The sequence below is a fragment of the Orycteropus afer genome, unplaced genomic scaffold (assembly GCF_000298275.1).
Source record: "Orycteropus afer afer isolate SDZICR_OR568_19922 unplaced genomic scaffold, OryAfe1.0 scaffold00037, whole genome shotgun sequence".
NCBI classification, from domain to species: domain Eukaryota; kingdom Metazoa; phylum Chordata; class Mammalia; order Tubulidentata; family Orycteropodidae; genus Orycteropus; species Orycteropus afer.
In genome coordinates, this window is record NW_006921624.1 from 1,585,023 (window position 1) to 1,601,921 (window position 16,899).

The following is a 16,899-nucleotide window of genomic DNA, read 5'->3' on the forward strand; positions in this document are numbered from 1 at the left end:
TTACCACAGGAAAAGGAAAAGTTACTGGACAATCACAATCAGTGGTTTTTAGCAAAAATTTAACCCTCCCACATCAGCAGAACAAATGGTATAAATACCATTGAAGGTATTCAAGAACTTTATCCATATTTAGTTTTACTTTTCCTAATGAAAGGAGCTCTGGTGTCTGGTGGTGCCTAAGGCATTTTACTGCTAATCAGAAGGTTGGTGGTTCAAACCCACCAGCCACTCCATGGAAGGAAGACCAAGCAACCTACTTCTGTAAAGATTTACCACCTCACAAACCCAATGGGGGTCGCAATGAGTCAGAATCGACTCGATGGCAGCAGGTTTTTGGGTTTTCGGTTTTCCTGATGAACATCTCTCAAGTTATTGCTAGTGATCAAAAGAACTTACTGATTTTTCAAATCTTAATTTGTTTGGTTTGGAAGTACCTATGAGAAGAGACTATTTTTATTTACTTTATTTCATGGAAGCCAAAACCTGAACCACTGTTTCCTGTAATATGTATGTCACTTGTTTCCATGCTGCATCCCCCCCAAAAAAAAATCTGCTGAAAATTGGTATTTTCTAAGCACTTGACAAATGCTGAGCAATCCTTTGGATTTATTCTTGTGGTAGAACTGAGACTTGGCCTGGGGTGTAAGACTTGGGTTCTAGTCCAGTTCTACAACTTTATCACTACTCTGGGTCTTCCTTTCCCCTTTTGTGAAAACAGTCATTTACATTAAGACCTCTAAGGGACATTCTAGCTGTCATTTTAGGATTCTATATTTATGTCATTCATCTACTGAAAAATCTTAAGTTCATCTTCATTTTCTAATTAGAACTGAACTCCTTAGCCAGTATTCTAAAACAAAACCAAACCCCCTGCCAACAAGTTGATTTCAACTCACAGCAATTCTATAGGACAGAATTGCCCCATAGGGTTTCCAAGGCTGTAAATCTTTACAGAAGACTGCCGCATTGTTCTCCTATGGAGTGGCAGATGGGTTCAAAGCACCAATCTTCTGATTGGCAGTCGAGTGCTTTAATCACTGCACCACTGTGGCTTATTCTAGACCAGCCAGTCCCAATTACTCTTCAATTTTATTCCACATTATCCTGTTAACTTGAAACCTCTACTGCGCCTATTCACCCCACTCAAACGGAAAACAGCAGCAGCACCTTACATTTCCTAAGTGCTCAACAGTGCACCAAGCACTATGCTAAGAATTTCACATGCATTATTAGCTTAATTTAATCCTCACAATAATCCTATAAAACAGTGCCATTTATACCACTTTAGATTTAAGAAAACTGACACAAAGAGAGATTATGTGCCTTGCCCCAGGTCTTGTAGCTCAAGAGTGGCAAGGCTAGAATTCAAAGCCAGGAGCTGTCTGCTTTTCATTTTTTTTCAATACATGGTTTGATTTCTTGACTGCTGCTTCCTTGAGTGTTGATGGTGGAGCCAAGTAAAATGAAATTCTTGACAACTTCAGTATTTCTCTGTTTATCATGATGTTGCTAAATTGGTCTAGCTGGAAGGGCTTTTGTTTTCTTTATGTTGAGGTATAATCCCTACTTAAGGCTATAGTCTTTGATCTTCAACATAAGTGCTTCAAGTCCTCTTTGCTTTCAGTAAGCAAGGTTGTGTTGATAAACTGAAGAGGAATGGCATCACCTTCATCATCAAAAAGAACATCTCAAGATCTATCCTAAAGTACAACATTGTCAGTGACAGCATAATAACCATACACCTACAAGGAAGACCAGTTAATACAACTATTACTCAAATTTACACACCAACCACTAATGTCAAAGATGAAGAAATGATGAAGATTTTTATCAACTTCTGTAGTCTGAAATTGATCAAACATGCAATCAAGATGTATTGATAATTACTGGTGATTGGAATGCAAAAGCTGGAAACAAAAAAGAAAGTTCGGTAGCTGGAAAATATGGCCTTGGTGATAGAAATGACTCCAGACATGACATGACAGAATTTTGCAAGACTAACAACTTACTCATTAAAAATACCTTTTCAACAACATAAATTGTAACTATATACACAGACCTTGAGGGATGTAATACACAGGAATCAAATTGACTACATTTGTGCAAAGAGATGATTGAGAAGCTCAGTATCTCCAGTCAAAACAAGGCCAGGGGCCAATTGTGGAACAGATCATCAATTGTTCATATGCAAATTAAAGCTGAAGCTGAAGAAAATTAAAACAAGTCCATGACAGCCAAAATATGACCCTGATTATGAAGTGCCTTACTATTAATGTAACATGCATGTGATCTTAAACTGATTCCCATTATGTTGGTGTTATCTTCATTTACAGAAGAGGGTCCTTCTGAAGTTCAGACAAATTAAATTACATAATAAACTACCAGAACGAGGATGTAAATTTTGCTTGTAACTACAGTGCTCTATAGGATATAACAGAACTTCAATACAATTCACGATGTTAACATAACCTAACCAGGAATGGTTTCTATTCTACAAATATCATGTCATGAAGAAGGTGAACTTTTTAAATGAAAAAGACTTTTAAGTCAAATTCTGCTCTCTATGGGGAAACAAAGTCAGAGACCCATGAATGGCCTTAGTTTTTTGAGGGAGAGGTCTAGCTATAAATGGCTTTGGCAGTAGGGGTTTTTTCAGTTTTTCTGGAATCAATTTCAGAAATAAATCATGCTATCACCTCGAAAGATGGTCAAACTAATTCAACTCAATAAATATTTGTTGAAGACTTACAGACACAGGATTTAAAGTTTTACTTTAAATTTTTTAAACTTTAAAAAACTTTTAAGTTTGATACATTCCTTTTGTAACAAGGCAATAAATTTCTCATTAAATGACTGCAATTAGTAATTTAACATAAAGATATCCTTCTTATTTTGCAAAGGACTTATCTCATGTCATTTATTGTTTGATAAATGTGGGTCATTTTATCATGGTCTTTTGTCTACTGATCCTTTGGGTTCTTTTAAACCTGTTTGGGTTCTTCTATGTCAATCTGATTCAATGGCTAAGTATGTAGATGAATAAGGCTGTCTGAAATTCTACTCTACCGAGAGTGTAGCCCATCTTATATGCTGCCTTTTAAGAAAATCCATCTAACATCCACCACCTTATCTATGAACAATATACAACACTCTGCATTTCTTTCATGACCTCATAATACCAGGTCTTGTATTATAGATACTTGGGTACCAGTATACCCACAGACACATTTTACGTATGTTTACACACACACACACACACACATTTATTTTCATATATTTCCTCCCAAGATGTCAAAGAAAAATGCTTTCCAGTATTTCCTATTTTTTCTTGGTGAAAACCAAACTTTAAAAATTTGAAAAGATCAAAACAAATACCTGTGATACATAATGACAGAGTGGATCAGTCTGCTAGCTCAGTTTCCACAACTATAAAATAATATTGCCTTTACTTACCTTTCTAGGAAGATGAAATGAGATGGTGCACAGGAAATTGTGGGCCACAGATAATATAGTGTTATTATGCACCATCTCCTATTTTTCCACCTATGCTTCCTGACTATTTTCCTTTATTTCTCCTGAAATTTACTTTCTTTTCCTAAATGTGGCCTAGGCTTTCCATAAAAAAGGATGTACTGATATAGTTGTAAAAGTCAAATCAAGACTTATTATGAAAAACAGAAGGCCCTCTCACTCTTTCCACCCCGCTTCCTTACTCTCCAGACAGAGGCAACTATTTCCATCTCTTTCTCTCTTATTTTTTAGCCCCTTTTTAGGAGTTTTTCTTCATATTTCTGAATAAAATTCTTCAACTGCTATATTCTTGGTTTTTCACTTTTAGGCATTATCTTCAGGCTTACTAGTATGGAAGACGACACTGTAGCTCTGTTATATACACCACACACACACCTCTTCCCCTCATCCTCTCAACACAGTTTTTGCTACAAATTTTGGGTTAAATTAATACTGAGCCACAGAAAGTATTAGACTTCTTTTCTTTTTCAAAATTGCCCATATTTTCTTCTGTGTGGTTTTCTATGTACTTATCCATAGTTCTTCCTCTACAACCAGACAGAACTGTAAAATCCTCTCAATATAGTCAAAAACCTCAATTATTTATTTTTGTTTCCTAGAGACATACCTTCTAGTGCCTGCCTTCCTCCTGTTCCAATTTGGGTAAGTTGCTCTTTATGCCTGCTGCACAGCTAGCTGTCTTCCTAGGGCTTCCACTCCCTGTAACTATGGGAGCTCTCTTCACCTCTTGCCTGTGTTAGGGTCCCCATTTCCTGGGTTCTGTATCTTCTTTCTTGGTCTCATTCCTCATTTTGTTGTTGTTATTGTTATGTGCTGTCAAGTTGGACCTAACTCATAGCGACCCTTTCTTGGGTTTCTGAGGCAGTATCACTATGGAAGTAGATTGCCCACCCTTCCTTCTGAGGAGTGGCTGGTGGGTTTGAACTGCCAGCCTTCTGGTTAGCAGTCAAGTGCCTTGGCACTACACTATCAGAGCTCCTACTCCTCATTTTAGTAAAGTATTATCTTTCAATAATTTCCTGAGAAAGTATGTAAGGCAGATAAATGTTTCGAGACTCTACGTATCTCAAAATGGCTTTGTTTTACCTTCCACTTTAACAACAATTTGACTAAATACAAAGTTCTTGGATTAGAAATGATTTCTAAAAATTCTGACGTTATTCTCCATCATCTTCTTGCTTCAATGTGAATGAAACTTTAGTGTCATTCAGATTCCTACGTATAGATACATATATTTTTTAAGATCCCTATATTTTTTATGTTCCCACTCCTACCCCAGCTCAAGAAGTTTTTAGGATTTTTTTATCTTCAGTGTTCTGAAATTTTATGACTTGCCATAGCGAGAGTCTTTTTCTTTCATTGTGCTGACCTTTTTCATATAGAAACTCGTATCTTTCGGTTATGGAAAATTTTCTTGTCATATTGGAGAATTTTCTCTTTTTTTCCCTCTGTTTCTGGCAATAGTGTTAATCAGACATTGGGCTTCCTTGATTAAGTCTCTAATTTTCTTTTCATCTACTATTTTCCTTCTCTTTGTCCCTCCTCCACCACTATCTAGCGTACTTCAACTTTATTTTCCAACTGTTTGCAAATTTAAAAAAACCTTTTATTATAGTTAAATCGCAAGACCTTTTTTGTGCTCTTAATATTCCTTTCTGATGGCACCCTGTTCTCTTTTAATGGATGCAAAACCTTCTCTGATAATTTTAGTTACAATTGGCATTTTTCGGGAAATTTTCTTTTGTGACCTGCATTGTCTTTGCTTCTTCTGATTTCCTTTGTTCTGAACTCTGTATTTTATGTAAGAAGCTCTTCTCAAGAGTCCAGTGATATCTGGCTGTTAACATCAAAAGAGAGGCTGTAAAAATTGGAAGTTCTATATGGATGGGTGGGATCTGCTGACTGATGAGCATCACCATAACATTATTAAGCCCTCAAATGTCAGTGTCCAGACTGGACTCCTTTTAATTTCCTGCTTACAGGTTTAAGATTGGCTAAGAGCATGCTAGGTGTAAAGCAGGACTAAAGGGCTGATTATATAACATGCAGACTTTCTTCTGAAACTCACTGTTTCAACAAGGCACCTTAGTTCTATTCTTAGCTATGACTGGTGTCCAGAGAATCTGTGGTTCAAATTTCTCTGAAGAGAAAACCTCTCATCTACTGTGGGTATGAGGATCAGAGTGGGGTGAAATAGGGGACTGGGAGATGACAGTATCTAAATGTTCCTTATATATAAACTTTCTATCCAACGTTTTCTTCAGTTTTCAGCCTCTTATTCCCTGCTACTAGAGACATCAAGGAACCCAACTCCCAAGCAGTTCCAAGGTTGTATGTATAAATCAGTTTGCTTCTCTTATCCATCCCCTTGACATTAGGATTCAGCTTGGTCCATTCTGCTGAGTCAGTTATCACATAAGCGGTGGATTTCTGTGCTACAAAATTTTGTTGGCATCATTCATCTGCCATCATCTCTGCTCCCCTTCTCCTGTGTCCTATGGATTATACCTTTGGTATTCTTTTTAGCGAAGAAAACAGAATTAAACTTGAATATTCAATCTGCTATGTTGAATAGGAAGTCTGCCCAACAGTTTTCAAATCTAGAAAACAGTTTACATACTGGTGAAGAACACAGGCTATAGAGTCAAAGAAATGGATTTTAATCCTAATACTGTCACTTACCAGAAGTATAACCATGGACAAGTCTCTGAACTTCTCTAAACCTAAATTTCCTCATCTATAATATGGGGATAATAAAAAATACCTACCTGATAGGTTGTTGTGAGGGTTAAGTGAGTTAAAAATGTAATCATTGGAGTCAGAAAGGCCTAGGTTTGAACCTTAGATCATTTACTTAGCTAGGTAACTCTGGTAACTTTAATCCTCAGTTTCCTCTTCTGCATAATGGAGTTAATGATACGGACTAGTTCATTTAGTGCTGGAAAACAATGCTTATAAAATTCTCTTCAAACATAATAATCCTCAAATAACATTTATATTGTTATTCATAATGATTCTTATACTTAGAATTCAAAGTCCTCTGTAAAGGCATAGTATACTAGGAAAGAACAATAAATTAGAAAGAAGGAAATCTGGGTTTTGTTATAAAGTGATATTGAGCTGGTTCCCTGTCTGTAAAATAAGAGATCCTTTCTAGTTCAAATGCCCTTCTCCTTATCCCATTAAATAAAAACTAAGCTGACATTATATATACTTAATGCCTCTACCCTAATTATCTGAGTGATAGTTACTTCTTATAGCTATTTTCATAGTATCTTAATTTTCCAATTAGGCATTTTGTAGGCACCACATGCAATCAAGCTGAGTTGCTCCTCAGACTTTAAGAATAAAGGGATATGTCTACCCTTTGAGTATTAAATCATAAAATAACTATCTTTTATGATAAAAAGGTAGGAGCAGTGATATTTAAAACTACCCTAAAGAGAAAGAACAAGTTTCACGTTTCTAAGAGTATGAAGACTTTCAAGGAATCAGACTAAAAGACAAGTAACAGAAGAAGAAAATTTAAAGAAATAATATGACTAGAGGTAATAATTAGAAAGAGTAATTCTGTAAAATTCATGAACACTTCTACTCTGAGCCAGGTTCTATGTTAGATTTTGGGGATAAAGATATGAAGAGACATGTCCGTTGCCAAAGAGCTTGCAGACAAACCAACCAAGTAAACTGAAGCAGTTTTAAGTTGAATTTAAAGCTACTGCCATTTAAGTAAGGTGATGATTTTATCTTGCCTCTCTTCTCAAGTTTGGTGTAGTGAGTGATCTAGCACTGAGCTTTGAAGATCTTAATGTGCGGGAGCACCACATTCACAACGTATGGCTTCTTTACATGTAAAAGTCTGGCAGAACAAATGACAACAATAATTTTTATTTGAACAGTACTTTACAATTTACAAAGCAGTTTCACATTCATTATCTAATTCAATCTTCAAAGTAACCCTATCAAGTATGAAGGGATCATAATCACCTTTTGCAGAAGAAATTAAGTACTTAGAAAATCAATTTGCCCCAACTTACAAAACCAGTTAATTTGTAACAGAAGCCCAGTTTTTTTAATTCTAAATCCCAAGTTCATTTTTATCACATCATGCTGCCCTTTGGTTACCCAAATTTTGAAGAAAAGTTAACTGAATCATTTACAGGCACTGAAATGTCTGTGATATTACCATGGTCTGCAAAATATATTAATAATATGTATACTCAATATATATACTCATATTTAGTTTTGCTTAAACTAATGCAAAATATTATACAAAAATCACCACATAAAATGGTTTATGAAGACAACAAAAAAATCTCATACTGTCACCATTCTCCATCCTTGAACTACTGACAACCTGCTTGCATAACAATAAATTTTGGTTTGCTAATAATATACTAAACATATTTATGATCCAAAAACACATAGTGAAATTAAGATATTTCCTAAGGTCATTGTGTAGATTTTCAATCAAACCTGAAAAGCTGAGGAAATCCTCAGTGAAATCAATCCACTAACCTCTGTATCCCTGATGCTTCATTTTCAAGTTCAAAGAGGTGGACAATGCATTTACATTACAAAAATTCAAGTTTTCTCAATTCTTAAAACACTGAGATTATTCAAGTAAAAAAAGAATAGCCTTTATAAAAGGCTCAAAAAGAATTTATCCAGCAATAAAGCTTACAAAAAAATATTTCCCAAATGGGATTTGGTAAGAGGCAAATATTCACTCTGGTATAGTTCTTTCACTAAAATGGAACGCTTGTCTTTTTGTAATTACCTTTTCCCTTCTAAGAGGAAAAACAAACCTTCACTGAAATTATATAAAACACATAACTAAGTTACAAATACAATAATTAGTACATTCTTATTTCAAAATTTAGTATGAAATAATTTCAACTCAATCACCGAAAGCTTATGCCTCCTCTGGTATCAGTCACATACCATGCAAAAAAGTTAAATGATCTGTGTTGCCAAAGCCCAAGGTAACTGAGTCTAAAAATACATTTTTTTTTTCATTCTGGCCTAGTCAAATTGGTATTTAAGCCAAACGTCAAGTGTTTTATTAAATATGTCAGGATGAAAAGGTTACTGAAAAAGAAAACACAAACTCTCAAAACATACCACACAGAAACTGCACTAAGCACTGAAGACTGTATGACTGATGAAGGCTCTCTCCATTCTCTCTCTCACCCACACACACACCCCACCCCCAAAATGGCAGTATAGATAATGAATGAAAAACATGTAATACTAAGCAAGTATCAATTTGGGGAGGGGAAAGAGATATCTCTATTTCTGTTTTTTTTTTTTTTAAAGATGTATCTTCTTTAGTTTCAGACTGCAATATTCATAGAGATTCCAATGTGAAAAAATGCCTCTAATGATAATTGAATTTGGTCCTAATGTAGAAAATCTATAAACAAAAGTGCTTATTAAAAGCACTGTCATTTTTCCAGTCATTAAAAGACCAGCTTGCTCAGCCATTACAAGAAAATTAAACTGACATTTAGTTTGTTTTCATTCTCATAAGATGGAACCCTTTTGGAGGAAAAGAGGAAAGTTAAACCTACTGATTTAATATCAAGTTTTCTATAAAAATTAAAGTCTTAAAGATTTTCATATTTGCTAAGCAATGTTTACAAGCAAACTGTTCAAATTTGTTAAAAAATATATGAAAATGCCTTGTTTTTTAGATCTTTACCATATATATAAAGGATAAATGTGTACAATTATTTTTTAGAATCCAGCAAAAAAGGTTTTCCACTCAAAATGGCAATTTAATAGACATTTCTAACATAACTTGCAATTTCAGTATTCTAAATAGTGAAACCGCTTAGAATCAAATTTTCTAACACTAAATATAAAGAGTAAGTAAGCTTTTGCAAAGAACCCAGATTTTGAACTTTGGATGTTTATATAACACTTACTCATTTAAAACAAAAAAGTTTAAATAGTACATATTTGAGGTTAAAATCAAATTGATGTCTAAAATCTAAAATCATGAGAATGCTATCCTTTATTTTAAGGGGAGGAGTTCTAATATGATGGCAAACCAAAGCATATCTCCCTGTTTCATAAATATCCATGTCTTTTCTTGGGTTTCTTCCATATTCCATCTCACTAAACACTACTGTTGCATTCAGATCACAACATCTAGCCAAAGGCAGAGATCAAATAAACACCCTGAAAATTTTCAAAATATTAAAACCAGTAGACAAGTAGAGTAAATAGTCTCACACTGGAGCTATGGGTAAACCCTTCTTTCCTTTTTGAAAAATAAACCTCTTGCTCAAAAGACAATCACTTTAAAGAACAAAACATCACTATCACATATAAACACACATCTCTCTCAATAATCAAGCTACAGAGCAACAATAATAAATCGGTGAGTAGTTTGGTTAAAAAAGAAAAGAAAAAAGACTGTTTCTATGGAAAGAACTATATCCCAAAAGATTCGCCCCCTCCCAGAAGAATAGCAATAAAAGAGACTTAAGACTAACCAAAAGTCTTCTTTCCCCCACTTCAAATATGGATTCTTTAGTAACTCACTGGTGTTGAGTTGATTTACAACTCACAGTGACCTTAGAGGACAGAGAAGAACTGCCCCAAAGGGTTCCCAAGGCTACATAACTTTATCGGAGCAGACGGCCTCATCTTTCTCCCATAGAGCGTCTTTTGGTTAGCAGCGCTCAGCTAAACCACACTGTCTCACCAGGGCTCCTGTTTCCTTAATACTAACAAAAAAAGAAAGAAAAAGTTTTTTGAAAAGAATCAGCTGCTATTAATTAGCTGGATTAATTGATTTGAATTAACCACAAAGAAAACCTCAATTTACCCTATTCTATTTTAAAAATAAACTAGTAAAAGAATAGCACACTATTCTTTTTTCTTTAAGTTACTTATGATATCCTTCTCCCTGATGTTCTAATATATCATTTTTATATAAAAAGAACAGGAAAGCCACATTTTATACTTTTTTACTGTTCTAAAAATGGCAGCCAGCAGCCTACAATTCAGTTATTTTTTAGCTTATTAAAACACTTTTTGCTGTATAACAGAAATCTGACTCAATTCACATATTCTTGATACACACATACACAAAGGCACAAGCACAAATACTGCAATAAACACAATCACCTCTATGTACATATTTCTTTAGATCTCTGTGAAACAGGGCACAAAGAGTAGCTCAGTTTTTCATGAATTATATGATCTGAATGTACTTCTGCATCATGGTTCACTGTAAAATTCTAAACTTAATGTTTAAATGTTCACATTCACCCTATTGAGATTTCTCTTAAGGGAATAAAACAATGGTTTTCTAAATGACAAAGCTGAAACTTACAAATAGGTATACTTTGGCATATATATATTTCTGGGATAATTCATCACAGTATTTTAACATTCCTGGTTAAAAGAAATCAATTGAACATGAAGCCCCAACAACTGGAAAGAACCCAGAAAGTGTCAAGAAAATGATGACTTTTTAAAATGATGAAGTTTTTCACACCCAGGTTCAGTGACTTTTTAAAATGATGAAGTCTTTCACACCCAGGTTCAGTCATGCCAGCTGGAGAGAGGTGTTAAATATGGCTTTATTCATTTTAAATCTGAGAACTGGAGTCATTTCCATGGCATTTCAAAAACTGGAACCAAGAGAATTTTTATGTTCAGGGTCCTGATTTTTCTGGTTCAGTAACAGTTTAGAAAATAATTTTTGCAAACTTAGAAGATATTCTGGATGGATCATTTGTTTGGTATTGCTGAAAGTCAAATAATTTTGTCCCAGATTTCCTTGTAAACTAGAAACACAAAGAGATAAAATGGAAAACACACACACACAGACACACACACACACAGTGACCCAACATCTGTGCCACTTTAGACCTGACATCCATTAGAAGGGCCTTTGCTCCTAACTGTGTTAGGGTCCTTGACTGTAGTCTGACTCACACAAGAAGTACACATGGCCCCTGAGAGGTGCTTTAATCCCCTTTGGAAGACACTGTTGGAGAGACTATAAATGACACAGTTGCAAAAACTGTTACTAATAGCAAGCCAGGTGGTCAAGAAGGATGCCAAGCGGCTGCTGAAGCCAGTGGAGCTCTCCAACAAGAAGTAGATGATATACGGCAACCAGAGGATATAAAAAACACTAGTGATTCGGAAGAGGACCATGGCATAGCGCTTATCAGGACAAGCCTGCACTTCCCCAGCCTTTCCACTCTGAGTGCTGAAGCGGGCTTGCCTTTCACTGATTTCCTTTGTGTGCTGTTGGCATATGCGGAAGATGTTGAAATAGGTGAAGCATACAATGAGGGCTGCTGGAGCATATAACATCATCACAATGAACAGAGTAAAGTAAGGGTTGGTGTGCCAAGATTCCGCACACCACTGAAACACATCTCCATGATATCCAGGTTTGCCCCAGTGGAAAAAGGAAGGCAGGAAGACCAGGATGGAGTATAGCCAAATCAGTAAGATACACAGGCGTAGTCTCCAGGGTGTAACCAGAGTATTGTAAGTTAAAGGTTTAATGATAGCAATATATCTATCAATGCTGATGCAGGCCAGAGAGGCCATGGAGACACTCTTCAGAACTGATACCACAAAACCAAATATCTGGCAAGTAAAAGACTCCTCTACTGGAAGAGGGTAGTGGAGGAGTGATAAAGAAGGGACTAGGCAGCTAACCCCAACCAAAAGGTCAGCATATGACATAGTCTGTATAAAATAACTTGTAGTATGGTGGTTCAACAAAGGTGCACAGTGAAATACAAAAATCACAATGATGTTGCCAGAAACAATCAATACAGTTAGAAAGACAATAATCAGCACTTCTAAAAGGCAAAAATTGACAGTTTCCAAATAACCAAATGCCACGAGGCAAAAGGGGCGGCTGCTCTGATTACCATCCAAGGTGAAGTTCATCTTGAGCTCAGGAGTGATCTCTCACTTCATGCTGCCACTTGACTGCTGCCGGCAGTTCGAAGGAGCAGCTGCCGTCATTGCAATCAGCTCTGTGTATATGTAATAATGTCAGAGAAGCCTTAGTCCCCACGCTCCTGATGCTGCTGCTCTGGTGCATTGCCTGCAGTACAATTCCCCTTTAAATCCTTCTTTGAATAGCGAGAGCCAGCAGCAGTTGTCTGGCCAGTCCCAGATGTGACCATAGTGGCAGGTTCATCATATACATAGCACCAGGGGAGTAAGGCAAACTCTGGGGACAACGTCTTCATGCCAAGTGAGGGTAGGGGGAAGGGGCAGAAGAGAAGGGAGGAAGATTAGGAGCTTCAGCAGGAGTGGCAATGAGTCTCCTCTACACAGCTGATAGAAGAAAAGGAGAGAGCATTTTACATTTTGTATCTAACACCCTAATCAAAGAGCCTGGCTAATTCAAGCTGGTTATCACCCTTCCCACCAGAAACCCATGGCTAACCCCAGCAGCACTCTGCATAACTGGTCCTTGCTTTACCGAGGAGGCATTGCAACAGCAAGCTTTCAAGATTAACACAAAACAAAATTAACTGCAGTCAAATCAATCTACTCCCATTTCCTTTCATTTGAGCCTTTTGGTGGGGAGAAAAGGAGTATGTTTAATTTTTTTTTCCCTTATTACCTCAACATTTCTGAAAATATTTTACTGTAGTTACCAAGATAAAAATTAGTCAAGATAATTTATTTTCATTGATTCCTATGTGAAATTTTGCCTCTCTAAAAATATTATAAGACATTTATCCATTTAGCTCAATTTCAGTGTGTTACCTGTAATTGTGTATGCTGCAATCCAAACAAAAGCCACAACACATCCTTAACAGAAAGCCTTGAAAAGCAGGAATGTGCTTCAGCCCCGTTTACTGCAGAACTGAGACACAGAGGGAGGGGAAAAAGGAGTAGGAGGGGAAACAGGGAGAAGACAGGGTTTGGGAAAAGAAGAAAAGGGGGAGGGAAAGAAAACGTGTGTGCACACATCCTGGCATCTTCAGCAGCTCATCAGAATGCATCATCAGGAAGGTGCTCCCCAATTTCCAGACTGCACAGTGGGGGAATGATTTTATATGCCCACAGCCTGCAGTGCAGGGTTTGAAAGCTGTTTCCTCGTCTGTCTGGAAACCCCCTTTTAGCAGATGAGCAGAATTTAGACTGCTAGCAATAAGGGGTAATAATCCAGACACAGTGCCAGGAGTTACACAGAACTACACTGCCAGAGGGGGAATAATGAAGGGAAATTCCCATATTCTTACAGAATTTTTCCAGGGAACAGAGAGCAATATTGATTGAAAAGTACATTAACAGTGCATGGCAACTGAGGAATTCTGCTACAAAAGAAGTTCTAAACAGAAAGCTAAACATTCAACTTTAACCTTCCCTCATATAAGTCACTGGATATTAACCAATATTAAGAAAACCAAATCCCAAACCAAACCCACTGCCTACTCATAGAGACTCTTTAGGGCAGGGTACATCTGCCCCACAGGGTTTTTAAGGCTGTAATCTTTACAGAAGCAGACTGCCACATCTTTTTCTTGCATTATTAAGAAAGATGACTGAAAACACAAGTAAACTATAAAAATTAGCTTTGTAAGAGAAAAATAAAGACAATCTCCCCCATCCTGAATATTACAGAAACAGCATGCATAAAGAAGAGGAATTACATTGTTCCTGTTATTTGGCACTGTTCCTGTATCGTTGAGAGGTCCTATCTTGCTTCCAGTTTTGCTGAGCAGTATGCAAATGTATAAACAAAACATGGAAAAGTAAATGTAGCTATTTCCACCCCAGCTTGAAAACTATAGGAAGTTTCACAGTATAAATTAGCCTTTGTCTCTTAGAATACACAACCTTGTTTGTGCCTATTTCAAACAATGCAAACCGGGGCATATTGTGACTCTTCTGGTAATGTCATAAATGATGACAATTGTCAGCTTAGAGTAGGATGCTGTGGAAAATGTGTATTTTTAGTATCTTTCCCTCCAGGTATCTCTGAACTCTGAACTCATCCTAATGCTCCATGGAACACAAAAACAGAGTGAAAGAAACAAATATTGTCATCTGTAAACATTCCAGGAGGTATGTACATTTAGGTGCAGACATGTATTAATTATGGTATCCAACTTTCATTTGTTTTATATGCAAGCTTTCCCAATGCAGGCAAGTGGTCACCCATAATCAGAATCAATGAATTACATTTTAACATCTGAAGCACTGTGTTTATCACATGAAGACAGGGGACTCAAAAATCTATTTAAGCTTAAGTCTGGGCTCTATTTGACAGGTCTTGTTTGAAAATACGCAAAGTATAGTAAAAGGACCAAGGGACACCAATTTGGGTTCAAATCCTTCCTCTAATATTACTTAACCTTACTCAGTTCCATCATCTATAAAATTAGGGTAATATATATACTCCCTACTCCACAGGGTTGTTGAGAATTAAACAATATTCCAAAAGGCTTACTAATACCTGGCAAGCATGCAGGGAGTATATAACTTTACTAGCATTCAACTAAAATAGCCTTTCTAAATAGCCAGAATTTCTATCTGTTGTAGTGTTACCCCACCAACCCATAATCATGTTGCATTGCTTGAGCCTGGGTTCTTCTGAATCCTAAAGTGTCCATCTCTTCCTGTGACTGCACAGCTCAAAAGCACACAAGTACTACTTGGATACACTGTTATCATGTACTCCTCAATACACTGAGACTACACATACATAAGGCAGTGAAAGTACCTGGAAAGAAGAAATGATGATCTGACATCAACTGTTCCCTCAAATTTTTCTGCCTCGGTCTCCAGCCCTAACTTTACTGCTGAGCACTACTTTCCATCCATAAATTGCTTGTCAGTCACACATCCTCCACCTGAATGTCCTGTGCCTTAAAATCAAATATATTTTTCTTATCAAATAGGTCGGACTTGATCCTTTTTTTCTCTTCAATGTTTTTCCAGGCACTTGGGAATAAAATTTAGGAATTTTATATATGTGTGTGTGTATATACATATGTATATTATTAGTACGTATATATGTGTGTGTATATATATATATTTATTTCTTTGTTTTTCACTAATTTTGCAGTGTTCCCTTCCTTTCCCTCCCACCCCTGGTAACCAACAAAGAAAGTGAAACTTAGGAATTATCTTGACCACTCTTCTTTCCCTCTAGTCACCAAGTCCTGGGAATCTATTTCTACAATAGCTTTCAAATTTACATCCTCTTCTCAGCATTCAATATATTTCTGCAAGCCATCATTATCATCTGGGCTTCCAGTTGTTATTTTTCCAAACTATTCCCTTTTACCAGGAGCTCTGGTAGCATAGTGCCTAGGCACTTGACTGCTAACCAGAAGGCTGGCGGTTCAAACCCACCAGCCAACTCCTCGAAAGGAAGATGCGGCAATCTACTTCCATAGTGATAACTGCCTCAAAAACCCAAGGAGGGGTCGCTATGAGTCGGCTCTGACTCGATGGCACATAACAACAACAACAACAACATTCCCTTTTACCAGATTAAATATCCAGAAGCACCTGCTTCATTATACTACTATACAGTTCAAAAGTCACTGGCTCCTTATTGCCTTTCAAATCAATCTTACTCTTCCACTCTGCTCTCCAAACACCTTAACCCTCAAGCCAAACCAGGCTATGCATTATTCACATACCTGCTGTAAACTTCTTTATTTCTGAATACTCACTGAGTGCTTAATAAACACTGAATAAACAAAGAAATGATTTTTGAGAGTTAGCATATTCCAATAAATAGACAAAGAATTGGTCATGGCCAGGAAGGAGTCCAGGCTTTTTATGTGTTGTTGTTGTTATGTGCTATCAAGTCAAACCTGACTCTCAGCGACTCCTCCTTGAGTTTCTGAGGCAGTATCACTACGGAAGGAGATTGCCCAACCTTCCTTCTGGGTCTGAAATGCCAGCCCTCTGGTTAGCAGTCAAGTGCCTTAGGCACTACGCTACCAGAGTTTTGACATGTAACTTATATTCTCTGTATCTCAGGTTTCTCATACATAAAATTAAGAGATAAAATAGATATTTATATTAACTGATACTTTCAAAGAAAAAAAGATGTAGTAAAACAGGCTACAATATTACTATTGTTAGCATAAAAATAGTTCTTTTCAACTTCATTTCTATATTAATAAAACCACTTAGGTGCTATCGTCAAAATATTTACATAGGAAACGTAAAAATACAAAAGCCTAACAGCCATGCTTCGTCAAATAAGTCAAGAGTTAATGTCTTGTTTTGAATTAAGGAAAAATACTTTCTTATGGAGAGACAAATTATTAATGACATGGAAGGTGGTAGTAAATTTATATCCTCACAAAAATCTATATACTCATTTCCCCTTTAAAATAA

At 36.5% G+C, this 16,899-nt stretch overlaps 2 protein-coding genes across 2 annotated transcripts in view; both read right to left on the reverse strand.

Annotated features, from left to right (window-relative positions):
- Positions 1-16,899, reverse strand: part of RABGAP1 (RAB GTPase activating protein 1) — a 198,266-nt gene that overhangs the window by 79,106 nt on the left and 102,261 nt on the right. The gene's annotated exons all lie outside the window — the stretch shown is intronic.
- GPR21 (G protein-coupled receptor 21) lies at positions 11,416-12,465 on the reverse strand. Its single transcript, XM_007936623.2, has one exon. It carries the CDS (start codon positions 12,463-12,465, stop codon positions 11,416-11,418), a length of 1,050 nt encoding a protein of 349 aa, XP_007934814.1.

Bases quoted from the DNA above. Each gene is read 5' to 3' on its own strand.
- GPR21 (XM_007936623.2), bottom strand. From the start codon at position 12,465: ATGAACTTCACCTTGGATGGTAATCAGAGCAGCCGCCCCTTTTGCCTC.